The sequence below is a fragment of the Pteropus vampyrus genome, unplaced genomic scaffold (genome assembly GCF_000151845.1).
Source record: "Pteropus vampyrus isolate Shadow unplaced genomic scaffold, Pvam_2.0 Scaffold49, whole genome shotgun sequence".
Classification (NCBI taxonomy): Eukaryota; Metazoa; Chordata; class Mammalia; order Chiroptera; family Pteropodidae; genus Pteropus; species Pteropus vampyrus.
Window position 1 is genome coordinate 1,387,550 of NW_011888830.1, and position 18,819 is coordinate 1,406,368.

General features: G+C 45.5%; 1 protein-coding gene across 1 annotated transcript in view; it reads left to right on the forward strand.

Moving 5' to 3' along the window:
• BEND7 (BEN domain containing 7) overlaps positions 1–18,095 on the forward strand; it is a 54,655-nt gene extending 36,560 nt beyond the window's left edge. Inside the window, exons 5-7 of the mRNA XM_023530330.1 lie at positions 6,473–6,592; positions 14,208–14,258; positions 17,752–18,095. Of these exons, the coding sequence (XP_023386098.1) occupies positions 6,473–6,592; positions 14,208–14,258; positions 17,752–17,813 (233 nt within the window). The 3' untranslated portion in view covers positions 17,814–18,095. The remainder of the gene's footprint in view (positions 1–6,472; positions 6,593–14,207; positions 14,259–17,751) is intronic.
• Positions 18,096–18,819: the final 724 nt, after the last annotated feature.

Below are 18,819 nucleotides of genomic sequence, written 5' to 3' on the forward strand. Positions count from 1 at the left end.
CTCCTCACCAGCCGGCTTCCTCGCCTCAGTTTCTCCACTTGGCTTCACGATTCTGGTTTGACGAGGTGCGTGAGGGCGACTCGTGTCGTGACATCGCGGCCTTGCCTACTCGCCCTCCCACTGCTTGCTCTCCTGGGTAGGACGCCAGACGGTCCCGCTCAGCCTGTGGCTTGGCTTCCCTTAGCTCAAGTGCCCACGCCGGCAGCGGGGTCCGGGGCTGGGCAGCGTCCCGTGGGCGTCCTTATGCTTGGCCAGCCCCACACCATCCGGCAACATCTGGTTCAGTGCCATGCTCATCGAGCAACCTTCTTTTCAATTCTTCATTCCGGCACCTCGATTCCAAAAAGTGGGAGTACTGGGTTATGACATCACATGTTTCGGAAGCTAGAAAGATCACCACCCCTGTTACACGATAATTGTCATCCTAGTTGATTTATCGATCTCTTGTAGGTTTAGTTATCGTGAGCTTTCTTCTCAGGCCTGAATCCCCTGGTGGTCTGATAAAATCAGACTTCTGAACCTGCACAGCTGGGAGCCAGTCCCCGGCCCGGTAACAATGGCATCAACATGTGGAGCATCCTAAGGCCCCGTGCTATTGTCAGCCTGTTCTAGCCCCTTCCTGTCTCTCATAGTGCCTTAACTGCCACGTGTATTGTTACATTAATCAGTTATTAGAATGGATGTCAATCTTACAGTTTATAGGTTTCAGCTCTCTCCACGGAATTGGGGAATGAAGCACCACGATAACATCAAAGAAAACATAAACTCTATGAGAACCATATAAAATTCGAGCCAGACTCCTCGATCTCAGAGCCGAAAACACCTATACACCATCTTACCCAGGCCCAGTCTCCCTCTCCCTTCCTTGCCACAGGCCAACTGGCCCCTTGACCGGAGGAGAAGGGTGACCTCCCAGACCCCGCCTGGTCCTCTCTCCCCTGCTGCCGCCATGCTTCTGTTTTACGTAGCTGGAAGTCACACCAGCATTCACCACTTCCACATGGAAAAGGTCCTTAGCTCTCGACTGGCTTATATTCAGAATTCAGTCATTTTTCTTCTACAAAATCCATGTGCTCATCTATAATGTTAAGTTAAAAATTAAATCACTTATGTGGAAAAGAGCGCCTGTCGGCTGTGCCATTTTGGGCCAGCGATGTACCCTGCCCGTACTTCGATGTGTCCTCTGTAACGTAGGATCACTATACTCGCTCCATCGGGTTACAGCAAAGATTCAACGCGATAGATATAAAGTGCTTGGCACATGGAAAGTTTCAGATAATAGCTGTAAAGAGTAAAAGAGACGAGGAAAACGTGGAAGGGCCGCCGGCTTTCACTCAGGCGTGAGGAGGTGGAGTGCTAGCCGCTTGCAGGAACCCGGCCGCCTCTGCCTCCTCCTCCCGCTGCGGGGCCCCAGGGTGCCCTCTCCTTTGCACACCCCGACCCCAAGTCGTCCCCAGGACCCCACTGCGGACGCTCTTTCTCGCCCTCGTCCCTGGCCCCTCTCGACCTCCGGGAGCCTGGCAGACCTAACGAGGACCCGGCTTTCCGCTCTACTTGATGGCGACCTTGACTTCCACTTATCTTTGACCAGAAGTTAAAACCATCATCAGATCAGAAGTTAGACTCTCACTGCTGGCCAGAGTCTCCTCCTCATTCGAGGATTTAAATGAATCCTCGAATTAAAGCTCTGCTATCTACTCCTCCAAGTGTCTGTGCGATCCAGTGACTCCCTTTAAAAATCCACGTCCTGCTTTTCCCAGCATCATGAGCCAGAAAAATCCACCCGAAGGGTCCTCCAGGAACTACCACGTGAGCAGAGAGCTGTTGCGGGAACCCGACCAATCCTCTCTGTTCTCCGCAAGTCAAATCCAGACACGCCACCCTCTGACCATATAAAATGCCACGTTCCTAGGGAAGGGTCTGCTCAGCCACCACTAGCTTATTCATTATTGATATACAATTAAAGGGCACGGTTCAGATGAATGCAAGCTTCTGAAAAGAGTCATTATTCATGTACAGATCAAGTTGAACAGTTGTCATTTCCCCAGTGACTTAACATACTCTTTGTGCCTTGGGACCTCAAATTAGATTAAGCAGTGTAGATGCTTTAACTCCTTTATTTAGTTTAATTGTTGGCCTTCATCAACTTGTTCAGACTTCTTGGACTTGTTCAAAATCAGCCCTCACTTCCCCTTAATGTATTAAGATAGAAAAGGACGGAAATTTCTTTTTAGGACCTATTGCATCCTAAGGATGAATGCAAATTGTTCTACTATGATTCTTAACGACCCACTGTTAACATAGTAGGAAGCCCAATGCGTTAATGCAATACCTCTTTTCACATCATTACTCCTAATGGAACTGTTACCAGGATAACAGCTTGACCTTTAGCTGTAGATTCAGAGAGCAAAAATATATTCTGCTTACTCGATACCTCTATTCACACGGCATATTGATCCTTTTCAGATCAATGCAATGACAATCTTTTGGCCTTGTTCTAAGGCCTCATCTGCACGTGTAAGAGAATAAGATTTCGTCTTCAATAGATAGAGTCTAGTTAAAAGTCTCTCTTACGTGTGAAGGTAATCCACGAAACAGAGTGTCAATAATAGGCCCAGTGGAAATATTTGTGTAGGTATTTTTCGAGAAGACTGATGCTGTGTTTTCCATGGTCTCAAGATACATACAGATCCAGGAGTCAGAGCCCTCCCTGGCTTCTTTTTATTGAAAAGGAATGTGTTTTAACTGAAAGGAGACAAAAAATAACCAGAAATTGTTGCCTTTTTAGTGAGTGACAGAATATGTGAGTACAAGATTAGATTAGAAAGATCTGATTGGAAGCCCCTCACGGAGTGGGAAAAAACATTCCAGAACCTTCCTTCCCTTTGGTTCTACTAAACCTGGTTGTTGACACACACGGCTGGGAGTCATTTTGATGTGGGCATAACCCAAACCTACTTTGTGAATTTGGAACCACTTCTTTCTCGTGGATGCTAATTCGGACATCCGCATTTCACAACCTCAGGAAAGAGGAGTTGCTTCTGGAAATTGCTTGTATAAATAATATTACAAGGAGGGGGACGTTTACCTGCTAAGTCATGTCTGTACACATTTTCATATAAACTAATGGGGTGCTAAATACGAATATTTGTTTCTTTCTATTCATTAAAACAGGGACTTTGAGAACCTTTTGGCAGCTCTCTGATGAGTAAACATTATTGTGGGCATTCGAATGTAATAAAATCTTGTTTCCTTAACTATATTCTATTCATTAAGACTTCCTCCTAATTCACTTAGGCCTTTCTCCCCATTTAGTCTACATTGGTGAACTATGTTATTTGCTTCTGTGAGAAACAAAACTGGAAAATGTTTGTCTATTCATCAAATGTCTGAGTCCTTCCTCAGTTCAAGGCACTGCCGTTGGTGCTTCGAGGGAGACAAAATAAGTGGAGACCCTGAGATGTCTATAACCTGGTGTGAGAGATTCAAAAGCACGCCCACCCCAGGGGTCCTGTTTCCTCTGCAGGTGTCCCAGGTGGAGCCTGCTCCCTTGCCTGGCCCTGGTATCACAGGCGAGGCAGCCTGCTTGGTATTTTTCCCAGTCTTTAATCCCGCGTCCTAACCATCACGCCTCCTCTACTCATCTGGGCCTGGGATGGGTCCTTTCCACTAACGGTCTCCGCACAGCTGCACGTCTTCCTCCAGCTCCCACGTCCACTGCCGTCTTGGATAGCTCCACTGCCCACCGTGCCATTCGCCCCACCGCGTTTCAGCCCCACCCCAACCACACCATAGCGTTCTCATCCAGGACCGTTCTGCTGCCGCCGTTTACACCCCAGCATTCCACGCCCGATCGCTGTCACTCCGTGGCACCTCCTTGCCAAGCCTGTTGACATTTCTGTTCTCTGGTCTCTATAGATTTTTCCAAGTCAGTGAGCCTCGTTCTGGCTTCACTTCTTTCCCAGATCTGGGCGTGAATAAAGTTGTAACTCATCCCAGGTGGCAGCTTCACCAACATCTTCAAGAGCTTTGTGTCCTTGTCCTTCTGCCAAAACTGAGCAAAATCCTAACCCAAGACCAACCCCACCGTCCGGTGTCTGCACTCCCGAGGAGGGGCTGCCAGGTGCCGTGGAGTGGAGAGCCTGCCCCTGCAGACTGTCGCCACTGCCTCAGCCCCGTCTGGCACCCTCGCATCCTCAGTCTGCTGCTTTCCCTGCTCCGTTTCCCCCAGAGGCCATTCAGGCTCCCCGCACTCTCCGCTGCCCACACCACTGAGTGCGGTGAGCGCTCAGGACTGACTACTCCGACCTACAAGCACGTCTCAACCTGCCCCGTCCTCCTTTCTCCTGACGGAGAGGAAGAACTTTCCCCCTTTCCGGGAGCAACCCCTCCATTTCTGTCCTGGCCTGTCACCTCCCGCTCCTGCTCCTCCGGGTGGTTCCTTTGATGGCTTCCTTCCTCGTCTGGGATCCCGTCTGCTCTCACAACACTGCTGCTCCCTGGCCGGTAACCACTCAGCTCCCCCGTCCCTCAGCCTCCCCTCCCAGCCTCTTTTCCTTCCCCCACTGAATCTGATCGTTTTGGAGTGTCCTCTGTGGTCACCGCCTTTGATGACCTCCCTTCCTGGCCCTTCTTCTGCACAGACTGCGGGTCCCCCCTCTTCATTAGCACCACTCTCTGTCCTTTACTAGACCCCTCTGAGGTCCCCTGGCTGTAGCCCACCCCGGGCTCCCTCGGGGACCCTTGGGCCTTAACCTTCCTTTAAACACTGGGGTTCTCTTTGGCTCTGTGATGGGCCCAGCGCTCTGGTTGCTCAGAAAGTTCTCCCTGATCAACGGTTTCTCTCTCATTTTAACCACCACATTTGTGCCCCTCAAACGTAACTTTGGTCTGGACCCCTTTCCTGAACTGTATAGGCTTCTGCGGAAATATCCGCTAGCCATCTCCACGTGGGTGCTCCACAGATACCCCAAACTCGCTTGTCCCAAACCAAGCCGAATGCATCCCACCTTTCCCCTCACGGACCTTCCCTTCTATATGTACCAGGCCATGTGATTCACCAGAAAGGCGTCTTCTACATACTCCTCTGGTCACCCCGCCATCCCCACTAACACGGCCCCAACCCAGAGGATCGCGGTAGCTTCCCCAAAGGACCCTCTGTTCCTCCGGCGTTGCGTCCCACTCCGCGCTGCCGCCACATGCTCTTCCCGTGCACCTGCACTGTTTACGCTTCATGTTAGTTCCTCAGGATAAATTCTAGGAGTAAGATTCCCAGTCCAAAGGTATGACCGTTTCACGCCAGTCCGTCCTTATGACCATCTTAACTCCCAAAAGGGTTTTGCCAGTTTCTGCCAAGAGCAACGTTTGGATGTGCCAGGTCCCCACAACTTTGTCAATATTAAGTATGAACGTGTTAACTTTGTGTTTCTAATTTAGTAGGTATAAAGTGTGTTTTGCAATTTGGGGGCTTCGTTGAACATTTTTCCTAATTTTTTTTTGCTAAATACACTTTGTTATCTGTAGAGACTTTTGAAATTGCTCTTTTACTTGCATGAGCTCTGTATATGGTGGTAGATATTGAACCTTTTCGGTCACAGTTAGTGCAGTCAGCTTTTCTCCTTCCCATGAAATGTTTACTTCTCATTCAGTAGAAGTTTTACAGTTTTATACAGCTGAACCTGTCAACATTTTCCTTTGTCATTTCTTTTTAAAGGAAGTCTTAAAACATTACATTTACCAATACCATTGTGTGCTGACGTGACTGCATACTTGGCCTTGACCTTACGGAGAGCAAGTCACAGGAGGCCGAGTTTAAAAGTGCTCCGGAGTGGCGCGTGGGGCAGGAACGCCAGCACCTGTGTGTGCAGTTCGCGCCCTGCGCTGCCGTAGTAACTGTCCAGCCTCCCTTGCGTCCTGTCATGTGACTCCATAGTTTCTTTCGTGCTTAACAGGTAGCTCTTGTCCAGGACCCAATACAATATGCAAGAGGTTGACTCAACGTAGAAGTGTAATTTTCACTAAGACACAACCGCATTCTATTTATGCTGACTGAGTTAGTAGGAATCACCGTGAGGACATGATCTTTCTGTACACTTTCACATTAGATTTTGAATTAACAACAAAAACATGAAACACTTTAACACATATGGTGAATTTTGTCAGGGGGCCAGTGGACCCGTAGGAAGCATTCTCTTCTCTGCCCATCGGTCTCATACACGTGGACATGGAGCAAGCAGAAGAGGCACTTTCGGTAAAAACTACTAACTATCGATAGCTGGTTTCATTTGGAAGCACAGTAGCCAGGGCCCTGCCAATCTCTACCTTCACCAAAGGAATGTAATATGAATATCGAAGCTATGTGCTGCAGATTTGATATCTTTGAGCATTATACTTTTCTTCTTGTGATATAGTCCTGTGTCTGCATAACCTATTTTATTTGTTAAAGCACTTAATATTTCACATTTTCTTTCAGTCTTCACAGAAAAGTACTGTACTGCTAACCATGTGGATAAACTTCCTGGCCCAAGAGACTGGGTACAGATTCTGCAAGATCAAATTAAACTGGCCAGAAGAAGGTTAAAAAGAGGCTCAGGTATGAACAAGCCGCAAGAAAACAATTGAAGACATTTATCGAATTCTCAGGCATTGCAAAGTCCAGTGCTCTAGGTGCTCCGTTGTCTCATCTTTTGAAGGAGATGCACTGTAAAATGTGCTGTGGTTTGGTATTTTAAAGTCTTAGTCCAATGAATTTTGAAATTCCCCTGAAGATTAAATAGTAAAAGATACGTCAGGCCATTTACTTTTAATGGTACAAAGGAAAAAAGATTGCTAATCTCATCTGCGGGTTTACGTGTCTTAGGTCCGAAACTGGGTTTCTCTTTTGCAATTTGTGTCTATTGCCTATTGATTTTTGTTTGGATCTGTGTGACTTTATAGCGCTTAAGGTGAAACAATAACAGTAATTATCCTACCAGAAACACCACATGAAATACAAAGGGATTTTAAGTCAAATATTTATTTGTGTGTGTGTGTGTGTGTGTGTGTGTGTGTGTGTGTGTGTGTGTGTGTGTGTGTGTTTTAAACTTTATTAATTTGGATTTGGTGATTTGGGGATTATCTTCCAGGAAAAGTGAATGCTTGTCGAATTATGACTATTCAATCATTTAAAGTCCCACCTCCCCAAAATGACAGTGGCTTAGTTTACCAGTGGTCTCTCTTTGAGGACAGCTTTCTGCCATTATATAAGAATAATCATCTCTAGGAGGCTACAAACCTCTATATACATTTTTAAATCCTGATCGAACCTCAGGATGCCCGGCTGGCTAAGAGCCTTCTGTGCTTCTGTGGCTGGAGTGTGAGGGTCTGGGAGACATACCTTATTTGCTGAAATACTACAGACTCGGATGTCACGGGGTCCATCAGAACAGCGGTCCAAATGCGTGAGGCCGTGTTGCTAACAGATCCCTGTACGTGAACTCACGGTGAGCAGTGGTCATTGTGACCAAGCCTGTGGGGGAGCACAGCTGACGGCCTCGGGGAGAGCTCCTGGCACAGCCTGGCAATGCCCTTAACGCGACAATGACTTACAAGCCCTTTTCCCTAAAAGTAGCCATCCAGACTCTAAAATATTCAGCTGCGGGGTCATCTATGGAGGCTTAAACTCTACTTGAGCATCCCCTGAATGACCTGTGATAGTTATGTAAGTAATTTACTCTAGGTCCCCAGGTCACATTCAAAAAATAAAATATTCAGCTGTAGGTAATTTTTTATTTTAAAAAAAATCATTCCTTCATTTTTTTTAATGGTTTGCTTTCTTTTATACTTAATCGATGCTGTTTTACAAAGAGCAACAGACTACTAATGTTTTTAATTGAGAAAAAAATGTACTATCGCCTCAGGTAACAAGTCATAGTGGAATGAGAAAATCTGGTTTTCAAGTCTCACATCTGCTCTTCACCAGCTCTGGGCCTTGGGCACGTCACCCAGTCTTTCTAATCCTCAGTGCCCCTCTCATGAAGTGGACATAAAAATAGTCTGCCTCAGTTACTGCGAGGCTCTGGGCGCATGTCGTATAGCTAGGTCTTTATAAATGAAGCTAGCGTATCCTACGCAGGAGTGCTTGGCAGTGGTGGAGGTTGCTGAAGAGGTCACAGCTCTGTGGACCCCTTGTATCCTAGGTCAGAGGCCCGACCTGCCTGCTGTGCCTCGCAGTCTGCTTTACCCCTGCTATCCCGCGGGAATTATTAATAATGCCCCTTTCCCTCTCAGAGGTTTTCGGGCTAGGATAATGAATATCTGGCCATCCTCCTCCTAGGTCTGTCAGCTTTCACCACCTTCTTCTCTTTCATCTACAAATCATCGCAGATAAACTCAGCACACGGATAGAGAAAAGGACAGGTCTGAATTCCTGGCTGTAATCTGCCACTTACAAATTCCCGGGGCCTCAGACACGTTACTCGACCGACCTCTCTGAGCCTCTGATTCTCCATTTATGTAGCTAACAGCTACCTCAGGGGTGTTTTCAGAGTTAAAATTAGACCATGTAAGTATCGCCACCCATACAGAGCTGACACGTAATATGTGCAAAAAGCGTTGTCCTCCTTCCCTTTGCCAACCAATAGCAAAACAACGTTAACCCGGCCATTTCTTAAAACCTCCTCATGCCGTCGGTCAGATTTCTTCCAAAAGGGTTATGCCCGTGTGGGCTCCCCTATCCCATTTCACTTTAGAATCCAGTGCACTTTGCCCTCTGACCTCATGTCTCTACATGAGCTCCTGCTGTGTTCATGTTCAAAAATCAGATTTCGCTTCCTGTTTATATTGATGCTTCAACTTGGCCTCCACATTGCATTTTACTCTGTCAAATCTCATCCTCTTGAAACTCTCTCCTCCCTTAGGTTCTGTGACTTCGTTCTCTATCCCCCCTCCAGATCCTCTGGCGCTGCCTTCAGTCTCCACTGCCTCTCTCTCCTCCACCTGTCCCCTAAACCCGGCGTTCCTGAGTGTCCATCCTCGGTGCTGTTCTAAATCCTCTCTCCTGCTTGAACTGTCTCATCATCGATGGCAGCCTCAGACATGGCCACGGCCGAGACCCTAGACTTCATTTTCTGGGCCTCAGCTAATGAAATCTGGCCATGCCCACCCCCATCAAACACTTCTTCTAGCTTCCTGTCACCCCGAAGTAAAATCCCTGTACACCCCTGCTCCCAGCGCGGCAGGCAGGTGCCTTCAGTGTCAGCCCCACCCCGCACCGGCCTCATCTGCTGCCGTAGGCTCGTGCCTCCCCGGGCCGCACCAGCCTCTCCCTGTTCTGAACTGTGCTAGGGTCTCGCACGTGTGCTTTCCCTCTGCCTGGAAATCGACGCCACCTCCTGTCACAGCCTCAAGGTTACCTCCTCCTGGGGCCCTCACAGGCAGCCCCAGCACTTTACTCTGCCAGCAGAATAGTCTAGTCACCCACCTGTTTGCTCCACTGACCATGAGATCTGCAGACACAGAGACAGCATCTGAGCCACGTTTTCATCCCAAGTGTGTGAACAGTGTGAGGCATAGCATGGAGCCAACGAATGAACCAAAGAATCGATCAGTGGTAAAGAAGGGACAGTGGTCCACAACGAAGATGTCTTATTGCTTAGCTCACCTAGGCTATGTGAGACCTTGGAAAATAGTCCATCAGTTCCTTCCCTGAGCTTCAAATACTTATCCCAGAACCCACAGGGCAGCAATGTCCCTGAGCTCTGCCCTCGGGGACAAGGTTCTTAGGGCTCCCGCATCTACCTCTGGCTGCAGGGTGGCCCCAGGGCGCCATTCCTTCCTCCTCCTCAAGCCCTTTTTTTACTTCCTTCTCTGCCCCTGCCCCATCTCCTTCGTCCCCTTCCCAGTTTCCTCTCTTCTCCCTCCCTCTTCCAAAGGCTCAGAGGCTTGTGTCATGGCGCCTGATGTCATGCAGGGCAGGTTAACTGAGTAACTCCTGGGAAGAGTCGCTCTAGCCAGTGGGTCTCTTAGCTCCTTCTTACACCAAAGGTCTCCTGCCTCAGCCTTGAGTCACCTCGCAAAGGTGCCTTTTATTACTTTAGCCCCTTTAGATTTCAGGCTGCAGGACAGGGTTGGGGTGAAAACACATTTTTTTACAGTTGAGTGACAGGTGTTATCCTTTGACCATTGCCCAGTCGGTTCACACAGCAATTAACCCCTTACTGAGCACTGATATCATATTGCGAGCTGCGGCTCCTCAGCTTTATACCCAGACTCCAGCGTGAAGCCTGAGGGGCCTCTGTGCTAGTATTAAGTTGGTCTCATGTTGCCTCAATTCTCCCTTGGCAATCTGACCGTTTGGTTACGTGAGAACTTCCATTTGCCTATTGATTTGCAGGGAGAAACTGTTGACTGCTCCCCGCCTCCCCCCCCCAAAAAAAGATGCTAATATAATATTCAGGTTTGAGAGAAAGATCTAAAATTTATCATAGTGAAGAGACCTAAATTTAATATTCAGCCCAAAGGAAAGGCCAAGGGCCAAAGTAGCCCAAGATCCAGCCACCCCGACACCCTTTGGTTCTCTACTCGCCAGTCCTGACCGTGCCACCAGCTGCTAGCCTGAAGCGGGCTGGCAAATGCCCCCACTCAGAGTGCACAGAAGCATGCGGGGTCCCCTCCTGCTTCACCAGGGGGTGGTGGGTACATGGAAAGTGTGAGAAACGCTGGAGCTCCCTGCGAGCCTGAGGGGAAAGAACGGCAAATCCAGACGACCCGGAAGGAGGAAGGAGAGGGCTTTGTGCGCAGAGCTTGCGCCTCTGGCTCAGGAGATGACCACGAGCGACCTGGGAAGGCGAAGTCTGAGGGGTGTCCCTTAACGGTAGAAGACAGAAAGTGGGGAGAAGACGGTCGAGTGTCTGCTGAGTGTGCTGGAGAGGCCTCTTCTCACAGACACAGAAAGAGCCTTCCTGGCACTAGGCCACGTGACTGAAATAGGAAGTTTGGTTTAAAATTTGTTTCCCCATACTATACATTTTATACATCAACGCGCCTTTTTTTATTTTTTATTTTTTTCTCCTATTTCAGATGCTGAGACCAGTTATTATGAGTTCTGGTCTCCATTCCCGTCCCTTCTTCCTCACAACAAACACACGTGCACACAGTGGGGGCTTTCCTCTGCTTTCCTCTTTCTCCTCCCACGCACAGACTGGCCAGTGGACGCATTTCTTAACCGGCTCAGCATCTGTATTAGTAATTCACACGACGCATGCGCACTCCCACACGCGCGCGCCTGTTTCTATGGATGGGACCTGACCCCTTCGGCGGCGGCGGGTGCGGGGGGGAGCCTCACGTGCGCTCAGAACGCCATCTGCCCGGTGCTGTAGTTGTCATCATACTTGATTTTGGACATTTTCACCACTGGGCTTAGATTACCTGCCTAGATGTTTGGGATCGGCACCTTGGCACTTTTCTGCCTCGCTAGCAGGTTCTGCTAGCATCTGAGAAGGGGAAGGTGCCTACGAGACAAAACCGACCGTGACATACAGATCAAAGCAGACCAGAATGACAGCACATCAGCAGTGATCTGCCAAATAGTTTGTCTCCCGATTTTGTCACATCCTGTTACACTTCATTCTCCTCAAGGGGCACAAAAGTGGGATCCCAGCAAACGGTAGCTGGAGCTGCCCATATTCCCATTGTTATGCTGATAGGAACTGAGAGAAGTCTCAGTAATCTTGCTTGCTCTCCTGCTTTTTGTCTTGATTATCTTTGTTCAAAATGATAACATGAACAGTATCTCAGAGATATTCCACAATTTCAACCTCGTTTATCATATTTGGCTCAATTCCTGGAATTAGGTACAGACTCCACCTGGACAAGTCACTGGTTAAGGAAGCCTCTAGAAAAAGGAAGTGCCCCGTGCAGATCTGAAAGGTTGTTATATGAATGTAACTAGAAATTCATTTGGGGCTCTCATCACTTGTAATAATTTTTTTCTGTAACTGGAAAGATTCCCTTCCTGGTGTGGATTTTTGTCATTTCCATTAGATTATTTCCTCAGAGCTGAAATTGCAATTTTGTGTATGCGTTGGATCTAAGAGTAAAGCTGTCACTGCTATTAAATTTTTATTGGACTTGCTCAATCTTTTCCAAATTTCACAACTTGACTGTCACTGGGGAAGAAAGATTGTGAGCTTGTTGTTACAGAGAGATGTTATGATTGAATTTGAGTAGCACAGTCATGTTCTTCATCTATGATGCTGGGCTGGGCCCTGTTCATACAGCTAGCATATGCTAATTTATATGTATATTTTTGGTTGTATATATACTATTCTTTCTAAAACAAGTAATTGCACTGGCCTGTTTTTAAAGTGAGGATAACTGAATTACAAAGGGAAGATCAACTTACACCTAAAACCAATTTTTGTTATAACTAAATAAAAGCAATTGTATATGTATAGTGAAGGCAGTTATGAAGTATAAAATGAACTAAAACTTGAATATTTAAAAATTAGCTCATAGTGATACATGTGATATGTGTTTGGACTATTAATAGCAAAGAGATTAAGAGGCCAGGCATTTGCCTGATTCAAATCTTTGGCAGTGTCATTTAGGAGCTATATACTACTTTAGGTAAATTTTTAAACCTATTTCTCAGTTTCTCATTTATTAAAATGAGCATAACAACAGACCTACCTTGCGGGGGTTTTCTAAGGATTAGATGCCACAATGCATGTGAAGTACTCAATAAACGATAAGCATTCACAAATGGTGATGGCTAGCATTGCTATTATCATTATTGAAGAATTTTTTAAATCCTAGACAATGAAAGAACTACTGCGTAGTTCATCTTACCTATTCAAATTCACTCAAGCCAATTGGAAGAAAATTATGTCTTCTAAATATAAAAATAACAGGTTCGTTGTTTTTTAAATATACAGAATAATTTTTAAAACCTAAAGGACAAAGTTTTAAATACCTATAAGCCTTTCATCCAGGAAAAAACAGTGTTAGCATTTTAGTATGTCCTTTATTTCGTCTATGAACCTATTTCCAAAATTTTATTCTCGCCATTTATCTTATTGACTTGAATGTTTTGTTATTAAATATTCATCTACAACATCACTTTTAGTGGTTTCTACTCTTCTCTAACCAGAATCGGTCTTGACTCTTCTGCCCGTCCTCAGTGTTTTCTCTCGGTGGTGGGCCGAGCAGGTCGGCAGACAGTGGGTCTTTCTCTGATGTCAGTGTGTAGCAGTCCGAGGACGAGATGTGAGAGGGCAAACCAGAGTGGAAACTTTTGGACCCTGATTGTGTTTAAAGCAACAGCAATAGAAACAAGGACGTAGCATTCCCTCACATCCCACCAATGGAGCGTTTCAGCGTGGCGCAAATGGCAGCCCTCACTCGACTGGCCTCGCCCGCACGCAGGCAGGAACCTTCCCACGGGGCCACTAGCCCCAGGACATAGGAGCACCACCAAAATGATCTGCATGGCCACAATGAAATGTTCTGACCTGTCCACAGCATGCTGGGGAGACTGACAAGCCCCTCAGTTCTCAGGAGACATATAGTACCTTCTTTTACATATTGAGTGCATGGTTTCCTGTGACAGAAGGCTCTACCTTTGGATAGCTCTTAAGGAAATTGAAACATACCAGAGATGAGCAAAGGTTTGCACTTTAAAGATAGACATAACAAATCTTTTGAAGAAATGCTTATTCCTTCTGATTTTCTCTATGACTGAATTGATGCCAACTTACATTAACAGCTCTAGAATCTGGATTTCTAGTCATCTCCAAAGAAAGATTCATTCTTGAGATTTCCTAAGCCTGCCCCACAGAAATGGTTCTGGGGATGACCAGCAAAATTCTACCATAGGAATTCACTGACCTCCATGATCATATTTAAACAATTCACCCCAAATTCTGGCCAGATATTTAAGCCTATATAAATAAGTGAAAATGAACTGTAATAATCAGTGATTGATAGAATAAAGTTTTAAGGTAGAAATAATTTTTAATACAGGATTGATTTTGTCATCATCTTTAAAAATATTTTATTTAAAAAATGGTACTAAAATTTGTAATATGAACCGACTAGAGCTGAAAAGGGAAAAGAAAGATGAAAACTATTATGTATACTGGAGTTTTTAAATTGTACGACTGTATTCGGTAGAGTGGATGTGCTCCCTGAAACTAATGAGATTTGTGTTTTATGTTTGTAACCAGCAGAGGTAGCTGACGGTGATGAAAGACTGGACGGCATTTCTCTACCACCAACAGGTAAACACATTTGCATTTTCATCACCCGCTGGAAAATACAGCACATAAAAATATTTGCATTGAAAATGTTTTTAACATTAGAGATGCAGATGCTCAAGCAAAATGCGTCTGTAACAGACCCAGACCCTAGTAATCAAAGGTTCTCAATGCTCTACGTGCAGATATTTTTCACATTGAATGTGAAAAGTTACATTTTTCTCACACTCTGTTTTATATTCTTCAAAACCTCAGAACAGCGAGTCCTAAGAACTTAGTGTCACAACATGTTGCCTCCCAAAACCTTTGGACGTTAAAAAGTATTTTAACAGGAAATGACATTTCTTTTTAGAACAGGCATCACCAATTTTATGATGAAATTCATGTCCATTCTGTCCTCCTCCACTTCCCCCAAAGGGCCTTGAGAGGCAGTCAGTCATTGCTCTTCATAGAATGGGCACCTCGCGAGTACTGTTTTAACTGAGTGACTAAGCCAATCTATCTAGCATGGGTGCCACAATGCTAATGTCATAACCAGACTGGCCAAATGCAACATTTCACTGAAGCGTCTGCTACAATGTTAAGCCATAGACATAATTCTGACTTCACGTTATTTGACTCTCAAGTGATGCTTCTGGCCCTGGCCTCGTGCCTCTGCATCGGTTCATACCTGAGAACCTGAGGGACAGGTGTCTGCTCAGTGAGCATGTGGCGAACAATTTATTCCCTCCGTTGGCCCCAGGACTCTTTACTGACTGATCTCAAGAGAATCCCTGAAGATTCCCTGCCCACAAAACCCCAATGCCCTCAAAACTCTCTAAGTGAAAAAGCTCAACTCAGTGTTTTCTCTAGATTTAGGCTGGTAAGTTTTAAATGCAATTCAGCAAATATGAATGGAGTAGCTCTCTGTGTGGGCACTCTACTAGGTCTTGTATTCATCAGTAGCACGTACTCTGAGATGGCAACCAAAGCAGAATTCACAGGTGTGGGACGGATATATGTTACTGAACTTCAGAGCAATGAGAAAGCTCACCTGTGTAAATGATACAGCATTTTCTGTCACTGAGTAACTAAGCAACAGATCGATGGATAAATAAATGAAATGAGTCGCACAGTACAAAAAGGGCCTGCTTATATCAAGTTCTTACCGTATACAGTCATTATGTAAAAGGGATTTCACTACTTGTTTGGCTGTGTTCCCACATTTATGAATCAAGAGAATTGAAATGCATGATCTCTATTGTTCCTTCTCATCCTGTCCCTCTCCAAATAGCAGACAACTCATGTTAGCCGTGTTCTTATCACCCCAGCCCACTCCAAGTAGCAGCGTGAAACACGACAAACGGAAACGAACTGGTGCCCTTCGGGGAGGGGCCCCCCGTGCTGCTCTGCCTGTGCTACCCACAGTTCCTCCCCCAGCCCGGGGCCCCGGGCATTTGCACCACCCGTCCTCACTGTCATCCGACACGGTGGGCTTTTTAAAGTTATTATTACTTGAAAACAGTCCCCCTTTGCATTTTCCCATCTGAAGATGGAGGCAAAGAGAGGCTTCAGAAGAGAAAATTGCATACAGGGGGCGGGCAGGAGGCGGGCCTGGTGCAGGATGGAGTAGAACAACCTCCTGGAACTGAAAAGAATTTTGAGGAATCTAGGAAAGAAGGAACGTTAGAGATCATCTAGTCCCATTCCTTCTTTTTATCCAGTCCTTTTATTTTACAGGTAAAAAAGCCTGAGGCCCAGAAACACTAAATGACTTTCTCAAGGTCTCACAGCTGGTTGATGGCCTGGCCAGAGCCCAGGCCTCTCGACCCTCGGCCAGTACAGCGCGTAGCTCTCTCATACCTAAGCCAAAGCCAAAGCCAGCTTTTCTCTGCATGTTTCTTAAAGATCCTGAGTCGATGGCTGTGCTAATCCCCTTAGGGTTCCGTTTCGATGTCTCGCAGTCTCCGTTAGCATGTCCGTCCGTCATCGCAAGTTCCCCCGAAGTCCACGGAAGTGATAGCTCCTGGGATTCTCTCTCAGTGCAGCCCCAGGCCGAGGTCCTAACGAGCACAGCACAGGGACACCCCTGCAGGTCTTCTCACTAGACCGCTGATATCTGATAGAAATTACTAAACAGCATGATAAATAATGCGGTTTATCATTTAGAAAAGGGGGAAAGAAACCACAGATTGGCACCCAAATTTTGCAGTAATAAAATGAAATGATGTCGATTAGACTAGCCTGGCTCTTGATTGCCGCTGAAGTTAAACCCCAGTCTGGTGGCCTCTCTGAACACAAGGCCACCACTAATCCCTCCCTCCTCGCCTGCGTCCCAAGGAGACAATTTGAGGGGGACCCCACCTGTCTTGCAGAAAGAGTTTCATCCTGGGATTGGAGACGCACTAGCCAGACCATCCTTACTGCGTTTAAGCTGGCAACCGTTGGTCCTTTTTAAAGATTTTACAATGCCTTTATTAGCTTTTTAAGGTCTTTTTTCCTTCCAAATTCGTGTGCAAGAGTAGGGGAGAGGTGTGAACCCTTTCTGTTTCTATGACCCAGAATCGAGCAGGTCAGAGTTAGGGTCTGTCCGTCAAACGACATTGGTTTCAATCCTTTACATCTAAGCGAACTTCTACGTGTTTAGTTTTAACAAAAATAGATTCGCACATTTTCTTAACTCCGTCTCCCTCGACCCCGTCAGTGAGCGCGGTTGAGCGAGGCTCCCAGGAATCAGCACTGTCTTAGGTTCTGGTGAACAAGCGCCCGCCCTCCGAGAGCACCCGGCCAGGGCGACGGGCAGAGGCTGCGGGCGGGCGCTGCGGTGCAGAGAGCACACCGATAGCGATGGAGACCCACCCAGGATTTGGGAACGATTTGCGGGGGCGGGGAGGCAGGAAGTATAGAGAAAGTAAAATCGTAACCATGCTTTCTAAAATTTAATAAGGAGGCTTTTGAATTTGAAATGAAGTACTGCAGAGCTCATCTGGGCTTAGCATTTCTTGTCATAAATTGGCATTCTTTGATATACTTTTAAAAATTTAATAAAGTGTAAGGAAGAAAATGTGAATTAATTTTACCACCCAGAGACAACCATTGTTGGGTGTTTTTTCCCCCAGACTTTTCTCTATATTTATTTGATTTACACAATGGAGAGCAAATATATAAAATTTTATTTCCCGAGTTTTTTTTTTTTTAACCTAACAAGCATTTTCCAGTTTATTACAATTTTTCGTACACATTATTTTAATAGCTGCATGGTAAATCACATTATACTTAGCCATTTTCTATTACTGGATAAAATATGGACATACTCTAACGGTAGCACACATTCTCGGGTTTTCCTGTAAAAATCATTACAAATTTCTAATGGCTGAAATTGCTCATGGAGCACAACTCAAGCCCTGGCTGACAATTGGTGATCTGACCAACGGTGTTCTTCACCAGTGCAAAGCATCTACCTCTAGCTATGTCATAGCAAAGTGTGCAGCTCCCCTTTAGCGAAGGAGTCCCCTTCATTTTCTTGTCTCTGTTGTAGGTAATATATTTGACACCAGGAGAGAAAACATGGAAGACACAGAGCCAGATTTCACTGCCTAGACTTTCACTTAGTGACAATGTTCATTTGCACACGCACCTCTTCTGTCTGAATTTCCTCAAAGACTCGCGTTAGCATTCCAGGTTACTGCAAAGTATGGGTGTTCTGTGAAGTTTGCCCGTCCTGTTTGAACAGTTTTCATATACTACCTTTGTAATCTGTGATGATCAAGCCTCCAATTTGGTGTAAGATTTTTTTAAATCATTTTTAGAGTTGATTTATCACCTTTTAAGTCCAACGTCTGATCCAGTGAGTCCATTCTCCATTAAAAAGAAGCAGCTCTCTCTTCTCTGTTTTTTTTGTTTTGTTTTGTTTTGTTTTGTTTTGTTTTATAACCTCAATGTGAATATACGGAGTTTTGGAGCATATTTATTTTAACTTTAATCACTTAGATGCAACATAAAGGAGAATGGCTCTTTCCAGGAGTGAGGGAACAGTTCTGAAGGCCAAAATTAATCAGATCTTCATCAGCTTAAAAGATTAAGAAGATGCTTTGGGAGACAGGATAGTTCTGATCTATTTGATGAAATCGTTTGTGACATCAATTCCCCCCAAAATCACCATTTGTACCTGAATAGGTACAAACGATGTATGAATTCTTAGGAAAGAAAAACCCTTCACGTAGGTGGTGTTGACAGAGTGACAAAATGACTCATTAAAAGGTGAGCAACTCAGAGTAACCAGTTATCTGCATGATTACCTAACAACTATTTTTAACAGATGGTTTTCACTGAGTGGTTCCGTGTTTTTGGCATCGTGTGGCAACCAACCACAAATGTATTTCATTTTTTTGTATTTTATTTGGTTCCTAGTACACTTACACTCCACTTAATATAAAACCAACAAATGAACATCTGGATATATTTTAAAGAGATGTCATGCCATGCGAGTATTTGTTTTACAGAAATATTTACGTCTGGATTCCTTTTTCTAATAAGATGATAAATTTAAAATACTATTTTATTTAGAAACAATGAATTTATACCTCATTTATCGCATTAGGCAGAA